Consider the following 22,844-nt stretch of genomic DNA (forward strand, 5'->3'; position numbering starts at 1 on the left):
GTGAGCTGTGGGAACAGGCAGGACTGGCTAAATGAACTGTGCTCTAAAGAAAAAACCCAAGTATCTCTTAATTCCACATTCCTCCTGGCAAATGACTCATGAATCAACATCTCTTATCCCAGCTGATCATTCTTGACCCCATCCTACATAGCAACTGCCTACAGAATCTCTGCTTTGAAGTCCTACCATCACCTTGTGATGGAACTTGGAAGATCCACAATCACCTTGAACATAGAATGTCCCCAACCAAGCTTTCAAAGTTCTTGGGTCCCCTTCTCCCAGATTGCTCTAATACCACCATTGAATTGGCCTCTCGAGATGGAAACCTTACATTATGGTGGATCCTTTCCTTTTCTTCACTCTCCATGTCTACAGAGTGCCCTTCTCTCCTGGTATCATTCCTCTTCCCAGTAGAGACCCTGCTACCTTGGGGTCATAGCCTTGGTAATACACCATACCCCCTCGTTGCCTCATCCTTCCCAACTACCCTTGATAATTCTCTGCTGTCCACGAGTCCTCCCAGCAGAAATGCCTTGCCAGCTCCTCTCTGCTTAATCAGCTCAAGCATCTTTTAAGCCTCCACTGTAGTCCCCGGGGAGCTGTTTCCTGCCCAAGACTGCTTATATCATTACTTTGAGGGTTAGAATTTTAACACATGAATTTGTGAGGAACACAAACATTTAGTCCATAATATGTATTAAGTCCTAAGACACCTCCAACTCATTTGGGGGATGAAATAGAGGGTATATAAGCAGGAGAAATACATAGGATATATGACAATATGTGACAGTCTCTTTTTTAAAGGAGATTCCCAGTGTAGTTGAAGCCTTTTTAAGATTAATAAAACTGGGGGAAGAAAAGTAGTAAGACAGACAATAGCAATTTATCTCATGTAAGCAAGCAGCTTTTGGCAGGCAGAGCTCTCTGCAGGAGGCCCCCTTGTCTTGTCACTAACCTTAAACCAGGCATCCCCATGTTCTACCCATCTCCAACCCTAGCCCAGCTTTCAAATCTTTTGATTACATAATACCTTCCCCTAATGTGTTGGTTTCTTCTGTAGATCGAAGAAGTAGAAATGAAGAATAAGTAATTAACAGATGACCAGATCTCTTCCCCAGCTTCCCCTTCAGTCATTTCATGAACCGACTGTGTGAACAAGAGAGCATCTACAGAAAAATCATAAGAAGTCGACCTGCACACAGTGGGGGATAGTGACAACTCTGTCCCCGATCATCGCAATGATTAACTGAGATTATGTCCCTGTTTCCCTTTAAAAGCTTTCACGGCCGAGTAGAATCTTTGGAGGTTGGTTTGGGGAGGGGGACACAGAGTCCACCACGTCCCCAGATTGCTGGTACCTTTCCTTTCGACCAACGTTTGTGAATATTGATTTTGTAAGTGGTGAGCAGTGAGACCTGATTTGCTAACAATGATGTTGTTAGCATCATGATGCTAACAATGGCCAATGATGAAGGTGGAGCCTTTGGGAGATTATTAGGTAAGGAGGTTGGAACCACAATGAGTGGGCAGAGCCCTTATAAAAGGGACCCCAGAGAGCTCCCTGTTCCTTCTGCTTGTGCAGACACTAGGAGAAGTCAGTGGTCTGCAACCTGGAAGACAGTCCTCAGCAGAACCCCACCACGTGGGCACCCTGATCTCAGGTTTCCAGCCTCCAGAGCTGAGAAATAAATTTCTGTTGTTTATATGCCACCTGGGCTATATTGCAGCAGCCCAAACAGACCAAGCCAGTACATAGCAGGTGTTAACTTAACAGTTATTATTGAGATGTCAGAAAGCTGCGCCACTAAAATTACCATGTCTATAAAACAAACAGTAAATCCTGATTGGCCACAATGCACGATGCTCTAAATCGCTTTCTGAACCACTGCGGTCACTCCTTGCCGCATGCTCAGAACCCCACTAGTGGGTCCCAAATGGCTTTTCTCCATCAGGGGTCAAGATGCCCCACCACCCACATCTCTGCAGTGCTACCTGGCTTTTTATCGTGTGTTATGATTCTTAGTGTGATTCTACCTGTGGCTTTATGATAAACCATTCAAATCATCCATGGGAATGAGTGTAGTATATATGCTGATTGATGTGCTATTATTAAAACAACTACTAAGAAACTGCTGCTCTGCTTGTGGGAGGCACTATCTCTTTGTTATTTAATATCTTAAACTATGCTCCTCAGATTCACTTCCAATCCACAGTGGCAAGGGTTGCTAAGCAACCAGGGAAGAGTGAGTATAGTAGCTGACCTGCGAGCGAGCTCCTAGTTCTAACATTCACAGTCCAGTTCTGAGTGTACTCTGCCCCTGGACTGCAGAAGCCCACTACTTCCTGGGCAATGCATGGGCTGTTTGGTCCCAGTTTTTAAGACTTTCCCCTTTTGCTCTTACAGAGCTTCTTTCCCCAACCCTGAAGATCAGGCACTTTGGGTCAAGATCACTCTGACCTTGAAAGTGGAGGTCGGCACAGTCGGCATTGGCATGGCACTGCCCGTTGTCCTGCAGGCAGCGGTCGATGGGTAGCTGCTCTGGCTCACAGTCCAGCCCGTCTCCCACGTAATGACTTTTACATTCACATTTGTGCTTGCCCTAGGGGGACAGCAGGAAAGATGAAAGAGCCTCTTCTCTGGGCCCCCAGAATCCCATGTGCTCCACGGGCTACCATCCAGCATAGGAGATGCTCAGAAGGGTGAGCAACATGCCTCTCCTGTCCAGTGGGAGTTGAGTTACTGCTCTGTCTTGCTTTTGTCCAGACTCAGGATGGAGTGTCCTCCTTTACATCTCAGCTCAGTTGTCACTTCCTCAGAGAGACCCTCCCTGTCTCCTGACCCCTCTTATCACACTGGCCTGATTTCAGAACTGAGCATGCCTCTTCCTTCTATCACGTATAAACTTTTGATCGCTACATCCCTGACAGCTACAACAGCACATAGTAGGTGCTTGGTGATCATTTGTGGAGCCAATGAATGATCTCCTTTAATCCCCGTGAACGATCCTGTGAGGTCTGCATTATTATGAGGCTCCTAATTTGTGGCTAAGGAAACTGAGGCTCAGAGAGGTTAAGCAGCCAGCCCCAGACTGCACAGCATATCAGGCCAGGAGCCAAGACTCAGAGGTTGCCTGACTGTTGAGTTCACATTCGTAGCCGTAATGGACATCATCTCCCACCGTCTTCCCTTCCCATCAGAGAAGGGGCGACAGGGCACTAACTGCACTCTAAAAAGGTGTAAGGGAGTGCACTTTCCCTGCCACTTCTTACTTTTTTGGTTTGTATTTTGAATAATTTTAGATTTATAGAAAAGATGCCAAAAAAAATTAAAAAAAAAAAGATGCAGAGAGTAGTTCCCTTATACTCTCCACCCAGTCTTTCCTAATGTTAACATCTTACCTAACCACAGTTCATTGTCAAAATTAAAAAACTAGTGTTGATGTCCTACTATTAACTAAACAATAGACTTTAAGTGGACCTAACCAGTTTTTCCAGGAAGGTCCTTTTCCTGCATTGGGTTTCACGTTGTATTTAGCTTGTTGACTTATCAAGAATTAGAGAAATAGACTTGGGTGGGAAGAAGGCTTAGGAAGAGGCCAGTGGTGACCTGAGTGGAGAAGCCAGGCTGGGGGAGGCACAGGTGGAACCCCACCCCCCATTTCCCCGGGACAGAGACTCACCGGGCCGGTCATCTTGCAGGTGGCATGCTCGTGACACCTGCCATTGAGGCCGTCTGCACAGGGGTCAATCGCTGTGCAGCTGCGGCCATCCCCCTGGTAGCCCTTCTGACAGCTGCAGGAGACCTTCGTGCCCTTCTGGGAGCACTTGGCGACCTCTGCACACCCGCCATTGTTCTGTTTGCAGAAATCCACAACTGCAAGAGCAGAGGAAGGTAGACTCCGTGTAACAGGGGCTTCAGATCAGGGTGTGGGTCACCCCAGGACGAGGCACACCGGGCGAGGAAATGGGCCCCAACATGTCAGTGCCTCCTCTCCCGGTGCCTGGTGGCCTCTGTGCTACCTCTGCCAACATTAGTGTCCTGCGGCTAACACCCTAATACTTTGGTCCCCAAGCTTTTTGGCACCAGGGACTGGTTCCATGGAAGACAATCTTCCCAGGGGCCAGGGGTTGCTTTCAGGGTGATTCAAGCTCATTATATTTACTATGCACCTCGTTTCTATTACATCAGTTCCACCTTAGATCATCAGGTGTTAGACTCAGGAGGTTGGGGACCCCGCCCTAATAGACCAGGCCTGGGGATATCTGTCCACCTCAGTCCTTTTTAATCATAAACTTCTAGGCTCCATTTTGATAGTAGTTTTCTAATGAGTTTGGGTTTTTAATGTTAGAACATAGTTGGGTGTTTGTGTGTGTGTGTGTGTGTGTGTGTGTGTAGGGTTAAGGCACTACTGAGCACCTTGTGACACAGACACCGTTACCCCCATTCTACAGATGAAGAAACTGAAACTCAGAGCTTAACTGACCATCAAAGGCAAACTAGCTACAACGTGGAGGGGTTGGTTTTAAACCCAGGGTGGTTTGATTCCAAAGCCCACATTTCCCCCACTCTTTTGTGTTGCCTCTTAACCTTTGTTTTCACAATCCCCCAAGTTTCAACTTACTAATAGATTAGCTCCAGGACCAGGAGTAGCTGGAAAGCCCTCTGGTTTCTCTCTTCTGCCTCTCTGGCTGAGAGCATGAACATGAGGACAGAAGGCCCGAGGCTGGCAGAGTGGACAGACAGAACCTGGGTCTTTGCTGCCACTGAGGATGCTGAGCCAATTCTGGACTGCCTTGTGGCAGATTATAAAGTAGCGGGGATAGCAAGATCTCAGTTCTGTAAAGAAAGTATCTGTCCCTATAATGAATAGGGACAGTCATGTTTTCATGAATATTCATGAAAACAGAAGGTACATGTGTCTGAGACTGCAAGTTTTCCCCTAATATCTCCTGTCTCCTTTTTCTGAGATTTATAGCTTAGCTCATGGTTGGCCAACCAAAGACTCCATTTCTCAGGTTCCTTTGTCCCAGGTGTGACAGAGAATGAGGTTCTAGACAATGTGATGGAGCAGACAGGAGTTTAACAACTTCTGTGTGTGCTAAGTTGCTTCAGCCGTGTCTGACTCTTTGTGACCCCATGGACTATAACCCACCAGGCTCCCCTGTCCATGAGATTCTCCAGGCAAGAATACTGGAGTGGGTTGCCATTTCCTCCTCCAGGGGATCTTCCTGACCCAGGGACTGAACCGTGTCTTCTGCATTGGCAGGTGGGTTCTTTACCACTAGCGCCACGCCACATGGGAACCTCTAGGTATGTCCTTAAAGGGAAAGAGGTTTGCCTCCCCCTGCCCTGACCTTCTTTCCTTCTGCTTCCTGGGATGTGCTTTTGGTCATGGCCATCTCAGGCCAGGTGAGTGAACAATGGCAGAGCAACAAGACAGAAGGAGTCTGGGCCCCAGACTTTCACAGAGAAACCCTATGTTAGCTCTGGGTACCTCCATCCAAAGTACTAAACAAGATAAAAATAAATATCTAAACATCTGCTTTGTTTATGCCACTGTTTATTTGGATCTCTGTGTGGCTGAACCCATATGCTAACTACTAGGGACAGAGACATAGATAGCTGTGTTCAAAGTGATTCTCACTGAGTGGTGAGAGTAAGTGTAGGTTTCACTCTTGTTTTAAAATTGCTGTTTAGTTGCTAAGTTGTATATGAGGGAAGCACTGTCTTAAGATACCATAGAATATTTTCTCAATAAAGTAAGACTGGATTATTTGTAAAGTTACAAAAACACCGTAACACAAAGTGCTTGCAGTTTGCAAAGCAAGTTCAAAGTCATGGCCTGGGAAGTGGGCAGGTTAGGCATGAGCAAACCCATCACAGAAAGGGTGGGTGTTGCTAGCGGCCCAAGCAGGAAGCAGAAGGGCTGGGACGGAGCCCAGGTCCCCTGACTGAGTTCCACTCCGCCCCTGCACCCCGCTGCTGGTCCACCCGTGCACAGATGGGACTTACCTGTGCACGTTATTCCGTCTCCTTCATAGTTCAGGTTACATTCGCATGTGTTGTTGTTCTTACAGGTGGCATGAGCAGAACAAGGAGGCGTGCACACGGGAGGCAAAGCTGCAAAGAAGGAAGTCATAATTCATCTCCCACTGTGATGTGAAGCGTTGGGATCCAGCTAAGGCATCTTCCGAGACACCATCTGGCTGCCCCTGTGTTTCTAAAGTGCCCCCTTACAGCTGCAAGATGGGTCGTAATGGGGTGATTTACTAAGGTCCCTCCCAGCCTGGGATTCTGAGATTCCAGAATTATTCTTTTGTATTAAGACTTTATTTCTGCCATGTTATCCAGATCAAAATGCAAAGATGTTAACTTTAGGGGAAACCGATGAAAACTTTATACCTCAAAGTCTGACATGAAGGATGAATTTTGCAGACTAGCTCTTTGGCCCTGAGAACATGGGGTTCCAGAAGAGATGGTTAAATTGGAACAGAAATTCCAGGGTCTTCTTCATTGTTGTCTCCAGCTCTTTGTGATGTCATGGACTGCAGCAAGCCAGGCTTCCATGTCCTTCACTATCTCCTGGGGTTTCCTTAAACACATATCTATTGAGTGGGTGATGCTAGTCAACCATTTCATCCTCTGTCACCGCCTTTTCCTCTTGCCTTCAGTATTTCCCAGCATCAGTGTCTTTTCCAGTGAGTCAGCTCTTCATATCAGGTGGCCAAAGTATTAGAGCTTCAGCTCCAGCTCAGTCCTTCCAATGAATATTCAGGACTGATTTCCTTTAAGACTGACTGGTTTGGTCTCCTTGCAGTCCAAGGGGCTCTCAAGAGTCTTCTCCAACACCACAGCTCAAAAGCATCAATTCTTTGGCATTCAGCCTTCTTTATGGCCCAACTCTCACATCCATACATGACTACTGGAAAAACCACTCTTTGACAATACAGACCTTTGTTGGCAAAGTAATGTCTCTGCTTTTTAACATGCTAAGTTGGTCATAGCTTTTCTTCCAAGGAGCAAGCGTCTTTTAATTTCATGGCTGCAGTCACCATCTGCAGTGATTTTGGAGCCCAAGAAAATAAAGTCTCTCACTGTTTCCATTGTTTCCCCATCTCTTTGCCATGAAGTGATGGGACTGGATGCCATGATCTTCATCTTTTGAATGTTGAGTTTTAAGCCAACTTCATCACTCTCTTCTTTCACCTCCATCAAGAGGCTCTTTAGTTCTTCTTTGCTTTCTGCCATAAGGGTGTATCATCTGTGTATCTGAGGTTATTGATATTTCTCCCGGCAATCTTGATTCCCGCTTGTGCTTCATTCAGCCCAGCATTTTGCCTGATATACTCTGTATAGAAGTTAAATAAGCAGGGTGACAGTATACAGCCTTGACTTACTCCTTTCCCGATTTGGGAACCAGTCCATTGTTTCATGTCTGATTCTAACTGTTGCTTCCTGACCTGCATACAGATTTCTCAGGAGGCAGGTAAGATGGTCTGGTATTCCTATCTCTTTAAGAAATTTCCAGTTTGTTGTGATCCACACAGTCAAAGGCATTAGTGTAGTCAATGAAGCAGAAGTAGATATTTTTCTGGAATTCTCTTATTTTTCTATGCTCCAATGGATGTTGGCAATTCTAACTCTGGTTCCTCTGCCTTTTAAATCCAGCTTGAACATGTGGAATTTAAAGGGCCTTCTTAGGTACCACTAATCTGGGGCTGCAGTATCCAGAGGCAGCATGAAGCCATGGGATGCTTAGGAGAGAAGGAGGGGGAGGAGAGCGGAGGAAGAAGGGGGAGGGGGAGAAACAGGGAGGGAAGGAGGGGGAGGGGGAGGGGGAGGGACTGAAGTTATGAGGACTGCCAGGATTCTGGCACTTTGGGTTGCTGTTACTTAAAAGAAGAGCTCGGTTACACCCTTCTGCCCCCAGGGACGATGAAGTGACAACTTGATCATCAACCTTCACACCTTAGACCTTTTTACTGGAACATAGGGCTCAGGGTGCAAGGGAGAACTCAGAAAACTGACAGCTCAGTAAGGATCGAGGTCATGACAAAGATGATGGTAACTGATGATGATACTGGCAGCTAGTGTTCCTGAGTGCCCACATGCACTGGTGCTCCAAACCCATGACCCTGACCCTCACAACCATCCTTCCCTACAAGCTGTGCAAGAGGCTCTCTGTTTACGGACGAGTATATCAAGATTCCGAGAGGGTGGCTTTGCTGAGGCCATTTGTCTAGTACGTAGCAGAGTTCAGGGTCAGATCCTGGCCTCCACGGAATACTGTATTTTCCACGAAACCCTCCAACTCTGCGTCCACACACAACCAGACCTGGGCAGTGATCCTGAGGGACCATTCCTTCCCAACAGTCCTTTGCTTGAGGTGGGTCCTTCCATGACTGACAGGACTGCAGGCTGGTTTCCTGGGTTTGAGTTCAACCTTTTCATCTCGTTTCCTCCGGGTACCCAGACCTCCTGACCCCGGGGCCGCATAGCCATCTTTCCTCATGGATAAGTGAACCCCTGCTCAGCTGTTTTTTTCAGATGTCGCTCAGACCCCCACCCTCAGTCGGCTGCTCTTGGCAAGGTCTGCTGCAGCGAGGGGCTGCTGGCAGCCGATCACCCTCAGAACAGACCTGTCTGGGTGTCACAGAAGCGGCCCGTCCACCCTGTCTCACAGATGCACTCTCCGGAGCCTGTGATCCCGTCATCGCACTGTCCATGGTCCGAGCAGCCACAAGCTGTAGAGCAAGTTGGAATGTGGTCAGTCAGCAGGGATCCGGGATTGAAGTCCAATCTGCCAGCTCACTGGCCATGTTCTGGCTGTGTGGTCAGAGTGGGAGGCCCCGTGCTTATTCACATTCATTCATTCAAACTTACAAAAAATAAACTTACTCAGTGGCTACCATGAGGCACAGGCTACCAGGCAATGAGGGTACAGCGGAAAACATAAAACATAAGGTCCCTATTCTCAGGGAGCTTACAGTCTAGGGGTAATGGGCTATTGAACATGTAATGATAAATACGCTGAGTGTTGTAAATTACAGAAGTAGAGGGTGTCATGGGGTATGAAATAGAACAGAAAGGGAAGGGAACCTTATCTGGGCCTCCTAACAGAAATCCATTTAAAAGTCAAAGCTTCAAGAAACATTCCTTCTGCTTCTGACCACCTCCAGCACCAACACCTTAGCCCAAGGCACTGCCATCTCTCACCTGGATTGGGGCATTAGCGTCCCCAAAGCTGGCCCTTTTTTTGCTCCTGCTTACCCATGGTACTCTCTGCACAGGGCAGCTGGGGTGGCCCTTTCACAATCCTTCACTGGCCGCCACCGCACTTAGATGAGATGCTGAAGACCTGTCTCTGGCCAAGCAGCCCCCATATTATCTGGCCCCTGGCAACCTTCTGAGCCCATCTCTGTGTTCTCTCTCTCTTCTTTGCCCACTCTGCTCAGCTACCTCGGCCGCTTGGCTGGGCCTTGCATGCCGAAACTTGTCCTACCTCAGGGCCTTTGCACTTGCCTCTCTTCCCACAAAGTCATTCCTTTAGTCTGCACTGTCCCACAGGGCAGCCAGTCATCACACGTGGCTACTTAAATATAAACTAATTAAAATTAACAAAAATCAGTCCCTCAGTCACAGATTCTGTGTGTTCCATATCCACACATGGCTAGTGGCTTCCTCATGGCAGTTAGGTGGCATTTCCAGCATCACTGAAATTTGACTGGACAGAGCTATTATTCATATCTCCACACCTGGCCCCCTCATCTCTGCTAGGCCTCTACTCAAATATTTTGTGAGATGTTTTCTGGAGTAGTATTTCCTTTCTTTCTTGATCCCCTTCACCTGCTTCTTTCTCTTTGTACCTTTATGTCTATTTTTGTTTCTGTTATTTTCGTTTCTTCCCTTTGAGTGTAACTCCTTGAAAGCTGAGATTCTATCCCCTTCTCATACGCCGTACCCCTACAATTTAGAACTATTCCTGGCTTTTGATCAAGTCACTTAGGCTCTTTGTGCCTCAGCTTCTCCATCTGCTAAGGAGAGATAATAATGGCTCCAACTTCGAAGGCTTGTGAGGATGAGATGCTACAACATACCTGCCTGGCACATGGCAGGTACTCCATACACGTGAGCTATTGCTATTAGTAAAGACTCAGCATATACATGGTAGTCGAATGACTGAATGAGCATTGGTTGGCTACAGCTTGCCTGGGTGGCTGCTGGGGATGTGAATTTCAATTTTATGGATGAGGCTCTTTCAGTGGATGGAAATTAGGAAAATATCCAAGGAGGAAAAAGAGCAGGCAAATGGGAGGGTGGGAAAAAGAGGATGGATGCTTCTAGCTCAGGTGGATGGTATGCATCAGGGAAGGATGCACGCCCAGCTGATGACAGGCGAAAACTCAGTGGAGGGGATGCCACGTACGCTGACAGTCAGGCCCGAATCTCCCCGGCCAGCACAGCTCACATGCTGTCCCGTTGAAGCCGCTGTTGCATTGACACTGTCTGCTGGGCGAGTACGGATCCAGGCAGATACCCCGGTTATTACACGGGGTATCCGGGCCTCCAGGGCAGGCTGGAAGAGATGAAACAGCGGTGACTGAACAGTCTCCCCAGGCCCAGAGCAGCTCAGTGCCTTTGTAAATGTGCTGCTAACCTGACCTCAGCTGTGGGTTCTGTCCTCCATTAGTCTAGGAGGTCTGTTTTCCTGGGGACACATCCATATAGTGTCACTGGATGTTTAGGGTAAGCCACTGGCTGATAGTTTAAATGTATCTGATAGGACTGGAAGGGTGATGTATTGAACTGTGTGCTGTATTTGGGGGTCAGGAGACCTGGATTTGGCAAAGAAACCGCCTGCCAATGCAGGAGACATCAGAGACATGGGTTTGATCCCTGGGTCAGGACAATCCCCTGGAGGAGGAAATGGCAATGCATTTCAGTATTCTTGCCTGGAGAATCTCCAGGACAGGGGAGCCTGGTGTGCTACACAGTCCATGGGGTTGCAAAGAGTCGGACACATTCGAAGTGACTGAGCACACACGTGGACCTGGGTTTGCTGGTCTGGGCTGAATAATGAACTTGCTCTGAGCTTCAGAGTTTTCTTAACTCTAGAGTTAAGATGATGATGATGTTAAGATGGTGATGATGATGCCCACTTGCCCTATTCCATGTTGTGACTATGAGGATCAAATGAGATACTGTAACCAGCAGCATTTGAAAATATAAAGCACTGAACAAACGTATGGGATGCCACCGACTTTGGTGAACAGTCTATGCTTTAGTGATGGAGAATGGACTGAAGGTTGAGTAATTGTGTAGACTCTCAGCCCGAAATTTTCTCAACTGGATCATGATAAATAAAGTACGGTGGTGATTTACTAAGTCGAGTTCAACTCTTTGCAACCCCATGTACTGTAGCCTGCCAGGCTCCTCTGTTCATGGGATTTCCCAGGCAAGAATACTGGAGTGGATTGCCATCTCCTTCTCCCAGGGATCTTCCCCCATCCAGGGATTGAGCCCATATCTTTTATGTCTGTATGCAGGTCAGGAAGCAACAGTTAGAACTGGACATGGAAAAACAGACTGGTTCCAAATAGGGAAAGAGCATGTCAAAGCTGTATATTGTCACCCTGCTTATTTAACTTATATGCAGAGTACATCATGAGAAACCTGGGCTGGATGAAGCACAAGCTAGAATCAAGATTGCCGGGAGAAATATCAATAACCTCAGATACGCAGATGACACCACCCTTATGGCAGAAAGTGAAGAACTTAAGAGTTTCTTGATGAAAGTGAAAGATGAGAGTTAAAAAGTTGGCTTAAAACTCAACATTCAGAAAACAAAGATCATGGCATCTGGTCCCATCACTTCATGGCAAACAGATGGGGAAACAGTGGAAACAGTGAGAGACTTTATTTTTTGGGGCTCCAAAACCAGTGCAGTTAGTGACTGCAGCCATGAAATTAAAAGACACTTGCTACTTGGAAGAAAAATTATGACCAACCTAGACAGCATATTAAAAGCAGAGACATTACTTTACCAACAAAGTTCCATCTAGTCAAAGCTATGGTTTTTCCAGTAGTCATGTATGGATGTGAGAGTTGGACTATAAAGAAAGTTGAGTGCTGAAGAATGGATGTTTTTGAACTGTGGTGTTGGAGAAGACTCTTGAGAGTCCCTTGGACAGCAAGGAGATCCAACCAGTCCATCCTAAAGGAAATCAGTCCTGAATATTCATTGGAAGGACTGATGTTGAAGCGTAAACTCCAATACTTTGGCCACCTGATGTGAAGAACTGACTCATTGGGAAAGACCCTGATGCTGGGAAAGACTGAAAGCAGGAGGAGAAGGGGACGACAGAGGATAAGATGGCTGGATGGCATCACGGACTCAATGGACATGAGTTTGAATAAACTCTGGGAGTTGGTGATGGACAGGCAGGCCTGGCATGCTGCAGTCCATGGGGTCGCAAAGAGTCGGACATGACTGAGTGACTGAACTGAACTGAACTCTTATGTCTCCTGTATAACAGATGGATTATTTACCACTGAGACACCAGGAAAGCCCATTGTACCTAAAATCATGGCTCCTGGAGACACAATGGGGGAACTTGGACTTGCTTCTTATTCAATGTGTACCTCCATTTTCTCATCTGTAAAATGGGGGTGACAATGGAAGCTGCTTCTTAGGGTTTGTTGAGAGGTTCAGATGTATTGCCATATATGGGAAATTGTTTTGTTCTTTGGTCTTTAAGTCGACTGACTAGACTATAGCCTGCCAGGCTTCTCTATCCATGGGATTTCACAGGCAAGAATACTGGAGTGGATTGCCATTTCCTTCTCCAGGGGATCGTCCTGACCCAGGGATCGAACCTGTGTCTCCTCCACTGGCAGGAAGATTCTTTACCACTGAGCCACCAGGGAAGCCCTGTATGGGAAGTAGCACTCAATAAATGTGTTCATTTAAAACAGTGCATGGTGGACAGGAAGTTCTATGGCATTTGTTATGCTGTTGCTGCTGCATTATTAGCTAGAAGTTGTATCTAGACCCAGGGGTTTCAGGAGCCCTTTCCTGAAAGGGCGAGGTTAGGGAGGAAGGGTGATGTTATACATCTTATAACAGGGGAGTTTTCAGGAAGTAGTGGCCCACACATACCACATTGATATAGCACCCTGCTGAGCTGGATGTCCTTAGATGCATTTAAACTAGTGTGCTTATCAGTATCATAGACTGGAATCAGTATCATTTCAAAAATAAAATATAGGGTTTCAAGCACCATGGGAAATGTCTTATTCTATAACATTAAGCAGAAAACACATGATTTACAACCTTTGTACAGCAGAATCTCAACTCTGTAAAAACCAAATATGATAAGAAAAAAAAAAATGGAGAAGGAAAGCTACACAACTCTTTAGAATAATTGCTTTTGGATCTTTTCTTAGTAGAATCATTAAGAACAATATACTCCCTTGCTTTCCCATCCCCACCTTCCACTTTATACTTCTGGTACTTTCAAATGCTCCATAGTGATTGTGCAATCACTTCAGAATCACAAGATAATAAGAGGCACTCTTACCCTGACAGTCTGGCCAGAAGTAGCCCTTGCAGCACTTGGGGAGCTGTATCACCAGAGTGCAAAGTTGTCTGCAGCCTTCCAGGTTCCTCTTGAAGGGCAAGTCATACAGACACTTCTGCTTCTGGCCCTAAAGGAAGAGATCCAACCATCCCTCCACCTTCCATCCCTGTACTTGGGCTCTTGGGCTCTAGTCTTCCCCCAGTGGAGGATCCTAGGTACTGCCCAAGTGGAAAATAGGCCTCAAATGGCCATGAGCCCTGTGCAGGGAATTCTTTTCTCAGGGGCATAGAGAGGCAAATGAATGGGGGAGGGGACAGAGGTGGAGTCCACGGAAAAAAGATTTTGCCCCATTTTAAGAAGAAGGACTTGGGGGCCTTTAGAGCTGTTTGCAAAAGATGAGTTTACCTGGGGAGGAAGTGGGGAAGAGGTAGATTTCTATCAGGAGAGAGGTCTGGCAAGCCCCCAAGATCATCAGTAGAGAGGGTATGGGGTTACAGTTCATTTTTGTAGGGGTGTTTCTGTTAGAGGGGTTACTAGTAGGGTAGAAAGAGCTTGACTTTGGAGTAAGTGCTTAAACCAATATTTAGTACTTACTATGTGCCAGGCTCTGTACCCACATTAGAAAACTTACTTTCCTAATAATCACACACAGAATTATTATTAGCTCCATGTGCAGGGGCAAAGGCATATAGATTAAGTGACTTGTCAAAGATCACCCACTGGAATTTGTCCCCATAATTGTGGACTCCGAATTTCATTGTCTTAACCATTACTCTTACATTGTATTTTAGGCTCTAATCCTAGCTTTGTTCCTTATAGCTGTGTGGTCTTGGGCTGATTGCTTACCCTCTCTGAGACTCATTTGTCATAAATTGTAGTAATATATTTTCCTGTATTATAATGGGAATAGGGGATAATGTCAAAATAAAGAGTCCAACACAGAGCCAGGGACATAAGCAGCAACCAACTAAAGGCAACTATTATTTTTATAATTAGCATTGTTTTTGTAACCCCTTCTAGGTCTTTAATCTCATGACTCTTCTAGATTTTAAAAGTGGGCTGACAGTTTCCCTGGGCTAAGAATGTTCATCTCTCATCCCAGTGGCCTAATTGTTGAAAGAAAGACATGAATTAGTTACATGCAGTTATAACACACCCACAGATGCACACAGATGCACACACACCCATACCTATAAGGAAACTGGGGTCTAATAAAGAAACAAAACTATCACTCTCCAAACATTATCACCGTGTTCATAGTTACCTTTGGTTTAGTCCACTTGGGGCAACTGGGAGTAAAGATACAGTTTCCACAATTCCCCTAGTATGCAAGAAAAGAAACACTTAAAAATCCAGAATATCAGGAAACAAAGCAAATGCCCCTGGTTAATGCTAAGATTATTTGACTAAGAACTTAATCTTGATTAAGATTCAAGCTATGATTAAGAATATAAAAACAAATGCACTGCAATTTTGCCATAGAGAATTCTGAAGGTCTGTCTTGGATCTCAGCTCCTTGGTTTAACTCTTTGAGGTGATAAGTTCCCTATTAGATGAAGGGGCAACAGGGCAGGGTCACATGGCACATGGCACAGCAGCCATGGGAAATGTGGATACAAGTATCAGTTCCCTTATAGATGAGCTGTGAAATTTTTGCGAATCACGTTCTTTGATCCTTAGTCTTCTAATATATAAAATAGGGATACTAATTCTTGCTATTGATTTTCAGGGGATTTGTGAAGAAAAATGATTAACTGAAAAAAAAAGTGTGTATATATACTTTGGAAGTTAAGAAGTTAACAACTGTTTTTTCATCTCTTACTTTGGCTGGTTGGTATTCTAGTAATTTAGGTATTTATTGAATGCCTATAAGTCACCTGGTATAGAAATCAACTGGTCACAGACTTTGCCATTTAAGTCACTTCATCTCTTTGAGACTCAATTTCCAAATTGACATAATGGAGTTGATGATCACTACTTCTATCATTGCATAGGGGTAAGATGGGCATTGAGCCAAATAGTAGGCTCAAGGGTCACACTCAATAAATGGTACTGCATGGATGAACGCGTGTGAAATGCACACGCGCCTCACACAGTTCAGGGCCCAGGACAGAGGCTCAACCAGTGTTAGTGCCTGAGCAAGCGAACGGAAGTATGGGCCGCATACATTAGATATTAGAACCATATGCCACGGTCATTTTGGTAGCCATACTCTGTCAAACATGGCAGTTTCACCTGGTTTATTCTGGCAGAGGCTCAAAAACTGCTTGTTGAATGGATAAGTGAATGACTGAGTGGATGGGTGGGTTTGAAAATGATTGGCAGAACAGGGCATACTGCTGGTCCCCAACAGCTGCTCACTTAATGGTGAGGGGATGAACGGGTGGGTGGATAAATGAGAATAGGCAAGGCCTGTACGGGACTGAGTAGATGCTTGTTGATGGTGAATCTGAAAAGCCCTGTCCTGTGGCCTCCTGATCCCCTGGTTCCCATGTTCGCTGGGGACCAGCCCTCTGAGTCTTCACAGCAGGGTCCACGCCAGGTCACAAGGGCTGTTTGTTGGCCCAAGGGTCTCTTTCTACAGTAGTGTTTTCAGGACTGACCGAGACATCGAAAGTGGTAAAAGTGTCGCAACGGCCCCCCAGGGTGGGGTCAATCAGTAGACAGTCGATACCGTAGGCCACACCCAAGTCAAATAAGAGCTCCCGCTGCACAATTCTGCACGTTTGGCTGTTCAGGAAGAGGTCGCCCTGCGAGACAGGGAGAGAGAGAGGGTGAACAGTCAGTGATCCTCAGACTTCTCCTCTTCTCAGGCCATGAAATGTGGCCAGAACCTACCAGAGTCAGAAAGAACTGATATGTATTGATATCAACGTCTACGTCACTTGCTTAGAATGTATTATATCCAAGTACTGTTCTTTGTGCTTTACCTATGCAGTTCCTTCAATCCTCCCAGCCACCCTATGATGTGGCTACTATTGCTGGTATTCCCATTTACAGATGAGGAAACTGAGGCAGTGAGTGGTTAGGTAACTCACCAAGGTCACACGATCAGTAAGTGGTGGTGTGGGTTTTCACGCCCAGGCTGGCAGCCTCAGCCCCCCACTCCTGGCCACTCGGCAATACTGCTCCATCAAAGTAGAGATGGTAGTGGTGGGGGTGACAAGGTGGAGCAGATGTGGCCTGACCCTGGCTCAGGACAAACTTGGTTGACACGGCCACTTCACGGGCAGTTACCCAGTTTTCTTATTTAGTGCCAGCACCTAGTAAAGCTCCAGTACCACTTCCTTTCCAAAATATACAGTGACGGGCTTTAACCTTATAATGACAGCAACTTATTTTTCACATGCAGTAGGCATTTATGCTTTTGAATTGTAGTGCTGAGAAGATTCTTAAGAGTCCCTTGGACTGCAAGGGGATCAAACCAGTCAATCCTAAAGGAAATCAACCCTGAACATTCATTAGAAGGACTGATGCTGAAGCTGAAGCTCTAATATTTTGGCCACCTGATGCAAAGAGCCAACTCATTGGAAATACCCTGATGCTGGGAAAGATTGAGGGCACGAGAAGCGGGCAACAGAGGATGAGATGGTTGGATGGCATAATTGACACAATGAACACGAGTTTGAGCAAATTCTGGGAAATAGTGAAGGATAGAGGAGCCAAGCGTGCTGCAGTCCATGGGATCTCAAAGAGTCACACAACTTACTGACTGAACAACAAGACATTGTCCAAATCATGCTCTAGATACATTGTTCTGTTTAATTCTTGCAACAATCCTTGAGCATCCCTTCCTAAAGTCCACACAGCTAGTAAATTGAAGGATATATTCCCCACCCTCCCCGACACAGGAAGCAAAATGCTTTTAGAAAGTTCTATGCAAAGAAAAAGACAGCTCAATAGTGTTTGACAAGATCCACACAGTGTGATTCAGCGGAAAGAACACCAGAAAACTGTGAATCCCCGCACTTTCACTCTTGCACTATATGAGCCAGTCCCTAAACTTCACTGAGGTTTAATTGTTTTCACCAGGTGGATAGGATTAATGATTACATTGCATATGAAGTTTAACTAAATGGTACTCTGAATACAAAGTGCTCTGAAAGCCTTAGTAGCCCTCAGAATGCTGCTGCTAAGTCACTTCAGTCGTGTCCGACTCTGTGTGACTCCACAGACAGCAGCCACCAGGCTCCCCCGTCCCTGGGATTCTCCAGGCAAGAACACTGGAGTGGGGTGCCATTTCCTTCTCCAGTGCATGAAAGTGAAAAGTGAAAGTGAAGTCGCTCAGTTGTGTCCAACTCGTAGCGACCCCATGGACAGAGGAGCCTACCAGGCTCCTCTGTCCATGGGATTTTTCCCAGGCAAGAGTACTGGAGTGGGGTGCCATCGCCTTCTCCGAGCACTCAGGATGAACAGTTGACATTCTTCTTTTGATAAGTGTCCATTTCTATGGAGATAGTGTAGCTGATCTCAAGAGTATAAGTACATTGGGATAACTTTCCAGAAATTGGGATGTAAAGATGTTAACACTCTTTGGATTCAGGAACAAATTTAATGCCATTCCAATCCAATCATCAAGAGGGATTCTTGCTTGTCAGAAGATGTAAACAAAATGTTGTCTGAGACTTCTCTGAAGGCTACTTGAAGGTAACCGACTCAGTTTGGAGGTAAATCACTTTTTCACTTTCTCCTGCCTAGAAAGTAAAAGTGATAGCTGGACCTCCAGCAGTCATGTTGGGCCTGGAGGTGACCTGAGGCTAGAAATGCATGCTACAGAGCAGAAAGACAGAAGGAGCTCCCTCCGTGAGCTATCATGCTAGCTCTGGATTGGCTACTTGCAGTTTTTTTTTTTTTTTTTTTAAAGAGAGCTAAACCCTTATATATTTAAGCCACTGTCATTTCCCATTAAATATAAGATACAGAATGTAGCTACTATTATCCCACCAAATCTACTTATCATGTGGAATTACAGGAAGGTAATATTGTTGGGAACTAGCCAAAGAAGGTGAAAATTGCAAAATTTCTCTCTGTTTGCTGATCTAGGTAGATATAGCCCAGAGCTGGTTCTGACTGCCAAGAGAGGGCTGGAGGGGAGGCTGCAGAGGGGCCAGGAAGGAAGGGAAAGGAATGACAGTGTTCTTTCTTGTTTCAGGGAAGTGTCTCACACCGGAAAATAAATCTTCTGAAAAATCAACCAGAAGCTACTTTCTACAAGTGTAAGGGGGGCTCCCTGACACCCGGTGAGGGCTTGGGCTGGCCAGGATTTATCAGGGTTTTCATATTCACTTATTCAGGGGATACAGTCATAAAAGCAGTGAGAGAAAGAACTTGCTGCCAATGTGGGAAAAAAATGAAACATCTCCTGGAAGTGGCAATGGTTGGGGCATGCATTCTCTGCCCCTGCCCCTGCTCTGGGTGATAATACTCACGATGTCACTGCCAGCTCCACACTTCACACTCAGCTCAGAACCTTGCAGGGTCTTCCAGGGAGCAGATCTGGGGAGATCCACTGCCAAGACCTGTAGGAGTGATGGTATCACATTAATACCCTGAATCTGGGTTGAAGAAGGAGCTTTGCTAACAAACCAAATTTAGATACAAGTTTTTTTCTGAGTTCTAAATTCCAGCTTCAAAATGACAGTAGATAGAATCAAAAGGAAGAATAAGTATGGATGCTCTAAGAAGTTGGACTTTTTTTCTGTAGGAAAGTCTCCTCCGGCTTGTTTCAGTCACCCTTCTGAGAGGGTAACAGGCAGGAAGGCCAGGGGTCTCCAAATGGAGGAAATAGCCTGCAAGCGTCAGACATTTTTATCTCTCTTAAGAGGCAGGAGGAAACAAACTAGCAATATTTTTTTCCTTCTCTATACAAATTTAAAGAGAAGTTTCTCTTAAAATACTGTGTTGCCATAATGACACCTGGTTTCGCCTGAAGTTAGCTATTCTTGAGCCTAGAGATAACCAATGCCTTTTTCTTATGGAAATGTTTGTCTTAAGCTATGCTAATGTACCACGCCTTTACCCCAAACTCTGTCTCCAAGTCGGTTCCGCCTCTTGGCCCAAAACCTACTTGACAAACCAGTATGTTATACTCAGATATTGTTCCCCTAATCTATGTAAATGAAACTATTTGTATGGTGGTCTGCCCTTCTTTAAGATTCAAGTAATTATTTTATGGCCCAAGATAAACCATTTGGTGCCAAGATTATCCCAAAATGCATCTTATGGGCGAGGGGCCTGGTGCTATTCTGAATTATAAGACATTCCTTTCTTTCATTAACAGACTGCTAGTGACTATATAACATCCAGCTGAAGACTAGCAGGGGGGTACTCTTTCTGCCCCCTTCTGATGCCTATGTCAGAAGCTTTCTCTATCTTCTTTATACTTTAATAAAACTTTATTACACAAAAGCTCTGAGCGATCAAGCCTCGTCTCTGGCCCCTGATTGAATTCTTCTCCTCCGGGGGCCAAGAATCCCCGTGTATTCGCGTGATTCAACAACAACCTTTCACTTCCTTCCCCTTCTGTGTTCAGGAGTCCTTGGAAGATGCTGTGTTGCTGCATGAAGCCTGCGGCAGACCAGGGTTAGGGAAATTGCATTAGGGCACTGTGATGGGTTGAATTGTGACCCGTCAAAAGTTTCACTGAAGTCTAGGTCCCCATTACCTCAAAATGTGATCTTTCTTGGAAATGAGATCATTGCAGATGTAATTGGTTGAGATGACGTCACATTAGATTAGTGAGAGTGTTAGTCACTCAGTCATGTCCGACTCTCTGTGGCCCCACAGACTGCTGGGCTTCTATGTCCCTGGAATTCTCCAGGCAAGAATACTGGAGTGGGTAGCCATTCCCTTCTCCAGGGGATCTTCCTGATCCAGGGATCGAATCCAGATCTCCTGCATTACAGGCAGATTCTTTAATGTCTGAGCCACCAGGGAAGTGAGTGGACCCTTAATCCAAAGAAATTGGTGTCATCTTAAGAAGAAGAGAGAAGAGGAGAATGCCATGTGAAGACATAGAAATACACAGGGAGAGGACAGCCAGCCATGTGACAACAGATGCAGAGACTGGAGGGATGTAGCTACAAGCCTGGGATGCCGAGAATGTCTGGACACCACCAGAAGCCAGGAAGAAAGCAGGGAACAGCCTCTCCCTCAGGAGTTCCAGCAGAAACAACCTTGTCAACACCTTGATCTCAGACTTCTAGTCCCCAGAACTCTGAGGGGATTTATTTCTATTGTTTCAGGTCACCCAGTTTGTGGTCATTGGTTATGGCAGCCTAGAAAACTAACACAGGACCTACAAATTAACCAAAGTGAGGACAGTAGGCCCTCTTGGATTAGATGTCTCACTCCTGGGGGGAAACAGGGTCCTGGAGAAGGATTCAGAGGGACAGGGTCTTAGCAAGAGCTGCCATGTTCCTACAAGATCCTGCTTCCCTAATCACAGTAGATCAGTACACGAGCCAACAACTGGTCACAGCTGGATGAATCCGTCCTTTGCCTAGAAACTCTGGAATTGGGGGAGAAAGAGTCCATCTGGGAGAAACTTGGGAATTGTCATCAAGAGACACTTTGCCTTGTGAACTAGGGAAGGGAGGGAGCTGGTCTGCAGTAGAAGGGGGGAAGGATGCTTTTGAGTATTGGTTCAAGTTAGGGGAAATAAAACAATGGCGGGGGAGAAACAGAACCAGATGAGCTATACTCTTGTGGTCAGTTCCCCACAGCCAGTCAGAGGAGGACACAGCAGGGGCAGGGGATGCTCAGACCTCCCAACACCATGGAGACTGAGAGGTAAAGACAGTTCCTGGATTTGATCACCTCGAGGGCAAACTTGCCATTCCTGTCTGTGTGAAAACAGAATACCTTGGCATCTCGGATCACGTGGAACTTCAAGTACTCCTTCAGCTTGTCCTTGTTGTCTTGGTTGAACAGGAAATCCTGTTGTTCACGGGGCAGGGCTTGGAGGGCTTGGTCGCTGGGCCAGAAAAGTGTGACTGGGGTGTGGATGGGGTCTGTGATGACGCTCAGCAAGCCGGAGTCCTGAAACACAAGGAGTTGGTCAGGTGCGCCCCAAAGCCCAGCCAAGAAGCACTAGCTCTGGAACCCAAGGGCCAGGGCAAAAGCCAGCCTGGGGCCCTCTCTGTGCCCGGCATGGGGCTTCTCAGGCCTTAGGCTAGTTTAAGTGAGATTCAGCCTGAAACTGGAGGCTTTCTTCACACTCCCATCATTCTGACTCTCATTTTCTTAGAAAGTAAAACAGAAAGGCCAATTCTGGGCTTTGTTAATAGGGAAACACACTTTAGCAAGACTCTTTTTTGCCACTACTCTTGTCCAAACGTTTTAATTTCTGGAAGACCCACTTAGCACTTTCCCCATATTTCCTTTAAAAATGTGAAACCTATACAATATTGAGATACTTGTATATATCTAGAGGATTTCTAGATCACATAGACTCAAAAAAGAAATTGCCAAGTGACTGGCAAAGGATCATTTTGAGAATCTTCTACATTTTTTCTTGTACATCATATACATTTTTTCTTGTAGTTTTCCCAATGACCTTATGAAGTGCTTTATTATTCCCTCTTTTTGAGACCCAGAGAGACTTTTAACTTGCTACAAAAGCTTGTGTTCAAGCAGACCTGACGCCCAGGGGTGGGGGCACTAGAAGGTTTAGGGAGTAGGTGGGTGGGCAAAGATACTGGTCTGTAACACCACTGGAGATTCTTATTATGAGCACCTTCCAATCTCCTTTTCTAAAAAGCTCCCCAGAGAGTCCGAGCCCCAGACCCCTTTGGAAATTGCTGGTCTGCACAGAGGTTTGCAGTCTGTGCTATGGGGACCCCAGGGTTCTTAGAGACCTCCTGAGACTGCTAGGGTAGGTGGTGGAGGAGGTCGTGGAAGAACCTGCTCCTTCCTGATTATTCTCTGAAATCTTTGAACAAGAAGTTTCTCTACACAATTCGTGGGACTTGTCTCTGAAGTCAGAAAAATGTGGTTTGAAATGTAATTTCTGCCTGTCTAACGGGCAGAGATTTCCCATCTTTGCCTTTCAGCTTTCCCCATCTCAGTGAAGGGGGTGATCATTCCAGACATGAAGCCCCTGTTTTAGGAATGGGCACATCCTAATTCCTTTCCCTCACTCTAGCCTCAAATACTTCAACTTCTAACTCAGCTAGGAAACATTTGGGGGATGGAGTGCAGAGTATGACTTTGTTCTCCAGAACATTAGACTTCCTTAAAACCCCACAGCAGCTGGCTAGTGC

General features: G+C 46.0%; 1 protein-coding gene across 1 annotated transcript in view; it reads right to left on the bottom strand.

Moving 5' to 3' along the window:
* STAB2 (stabilin 2) overlaps window positions 1–22,844 on the bottom strand; it is a 167,842-nt gene that overhangs the window by 17,461 nt on the left and 127,537 nt on the right. The window contains exons 51-60 of the mRNA XM_055575011.1: window positions 21,445–21,621; window positions 19,011–19,100; window positions 16,185–16,331; window positions 14,846–14,902; window positions 13,582–13,708; window positions 10,428–10,577; window positions 8,641–8,745; window positions 6,014–6,121; window positions 3,681–3,874; window positions 2,459–2,600 (exon numbers count right to left, since the gene is read on the bottom strand). Of these exons, the coding sequence (XP_055430986.1) occupies window positions 2,459–2,600; window positions 3,681–3,874; window positions 6,014–6,121; window positions 8,641–8,745; window positions 10,428–10,577; window positions 13,582–13,708; window positions 14,846–14,902; window positions 16,185–16,331; window positions 19,011–19,100; window positions 21,445–21,621 (1,297 nt within the window). The remainder of the gene's footprint in view (window positions 1–2,458; window positions 2,601–3,680; window positions 3,875–6,013; window positions 6,122–8,640; window positions 8,746–10,427; window positions 10,578–13,581; window positions 13,709–14,845; window positions 14,903–16,184; window positions 16,332–19,010; window positions 19,101–21,444; window positions 21,622–22,844) is intronic.

Source organism: Bubalus kerabau, chromosome 1 (assembly GCF_029407905.1).
Source record: "Bubalus kerabau isolate K-KA32 ecotype Philippines breed swamp buffalo chromosome 1, PCC_UOA_SB_1v2, whole genome shotgun sequence".
Taxonomy (NCBI): Eukaryota; Metazoa; Chordata; class Mammalia; order Artiodactyla; family Bovidae; genus Bubalus; species Bubalus kerabau.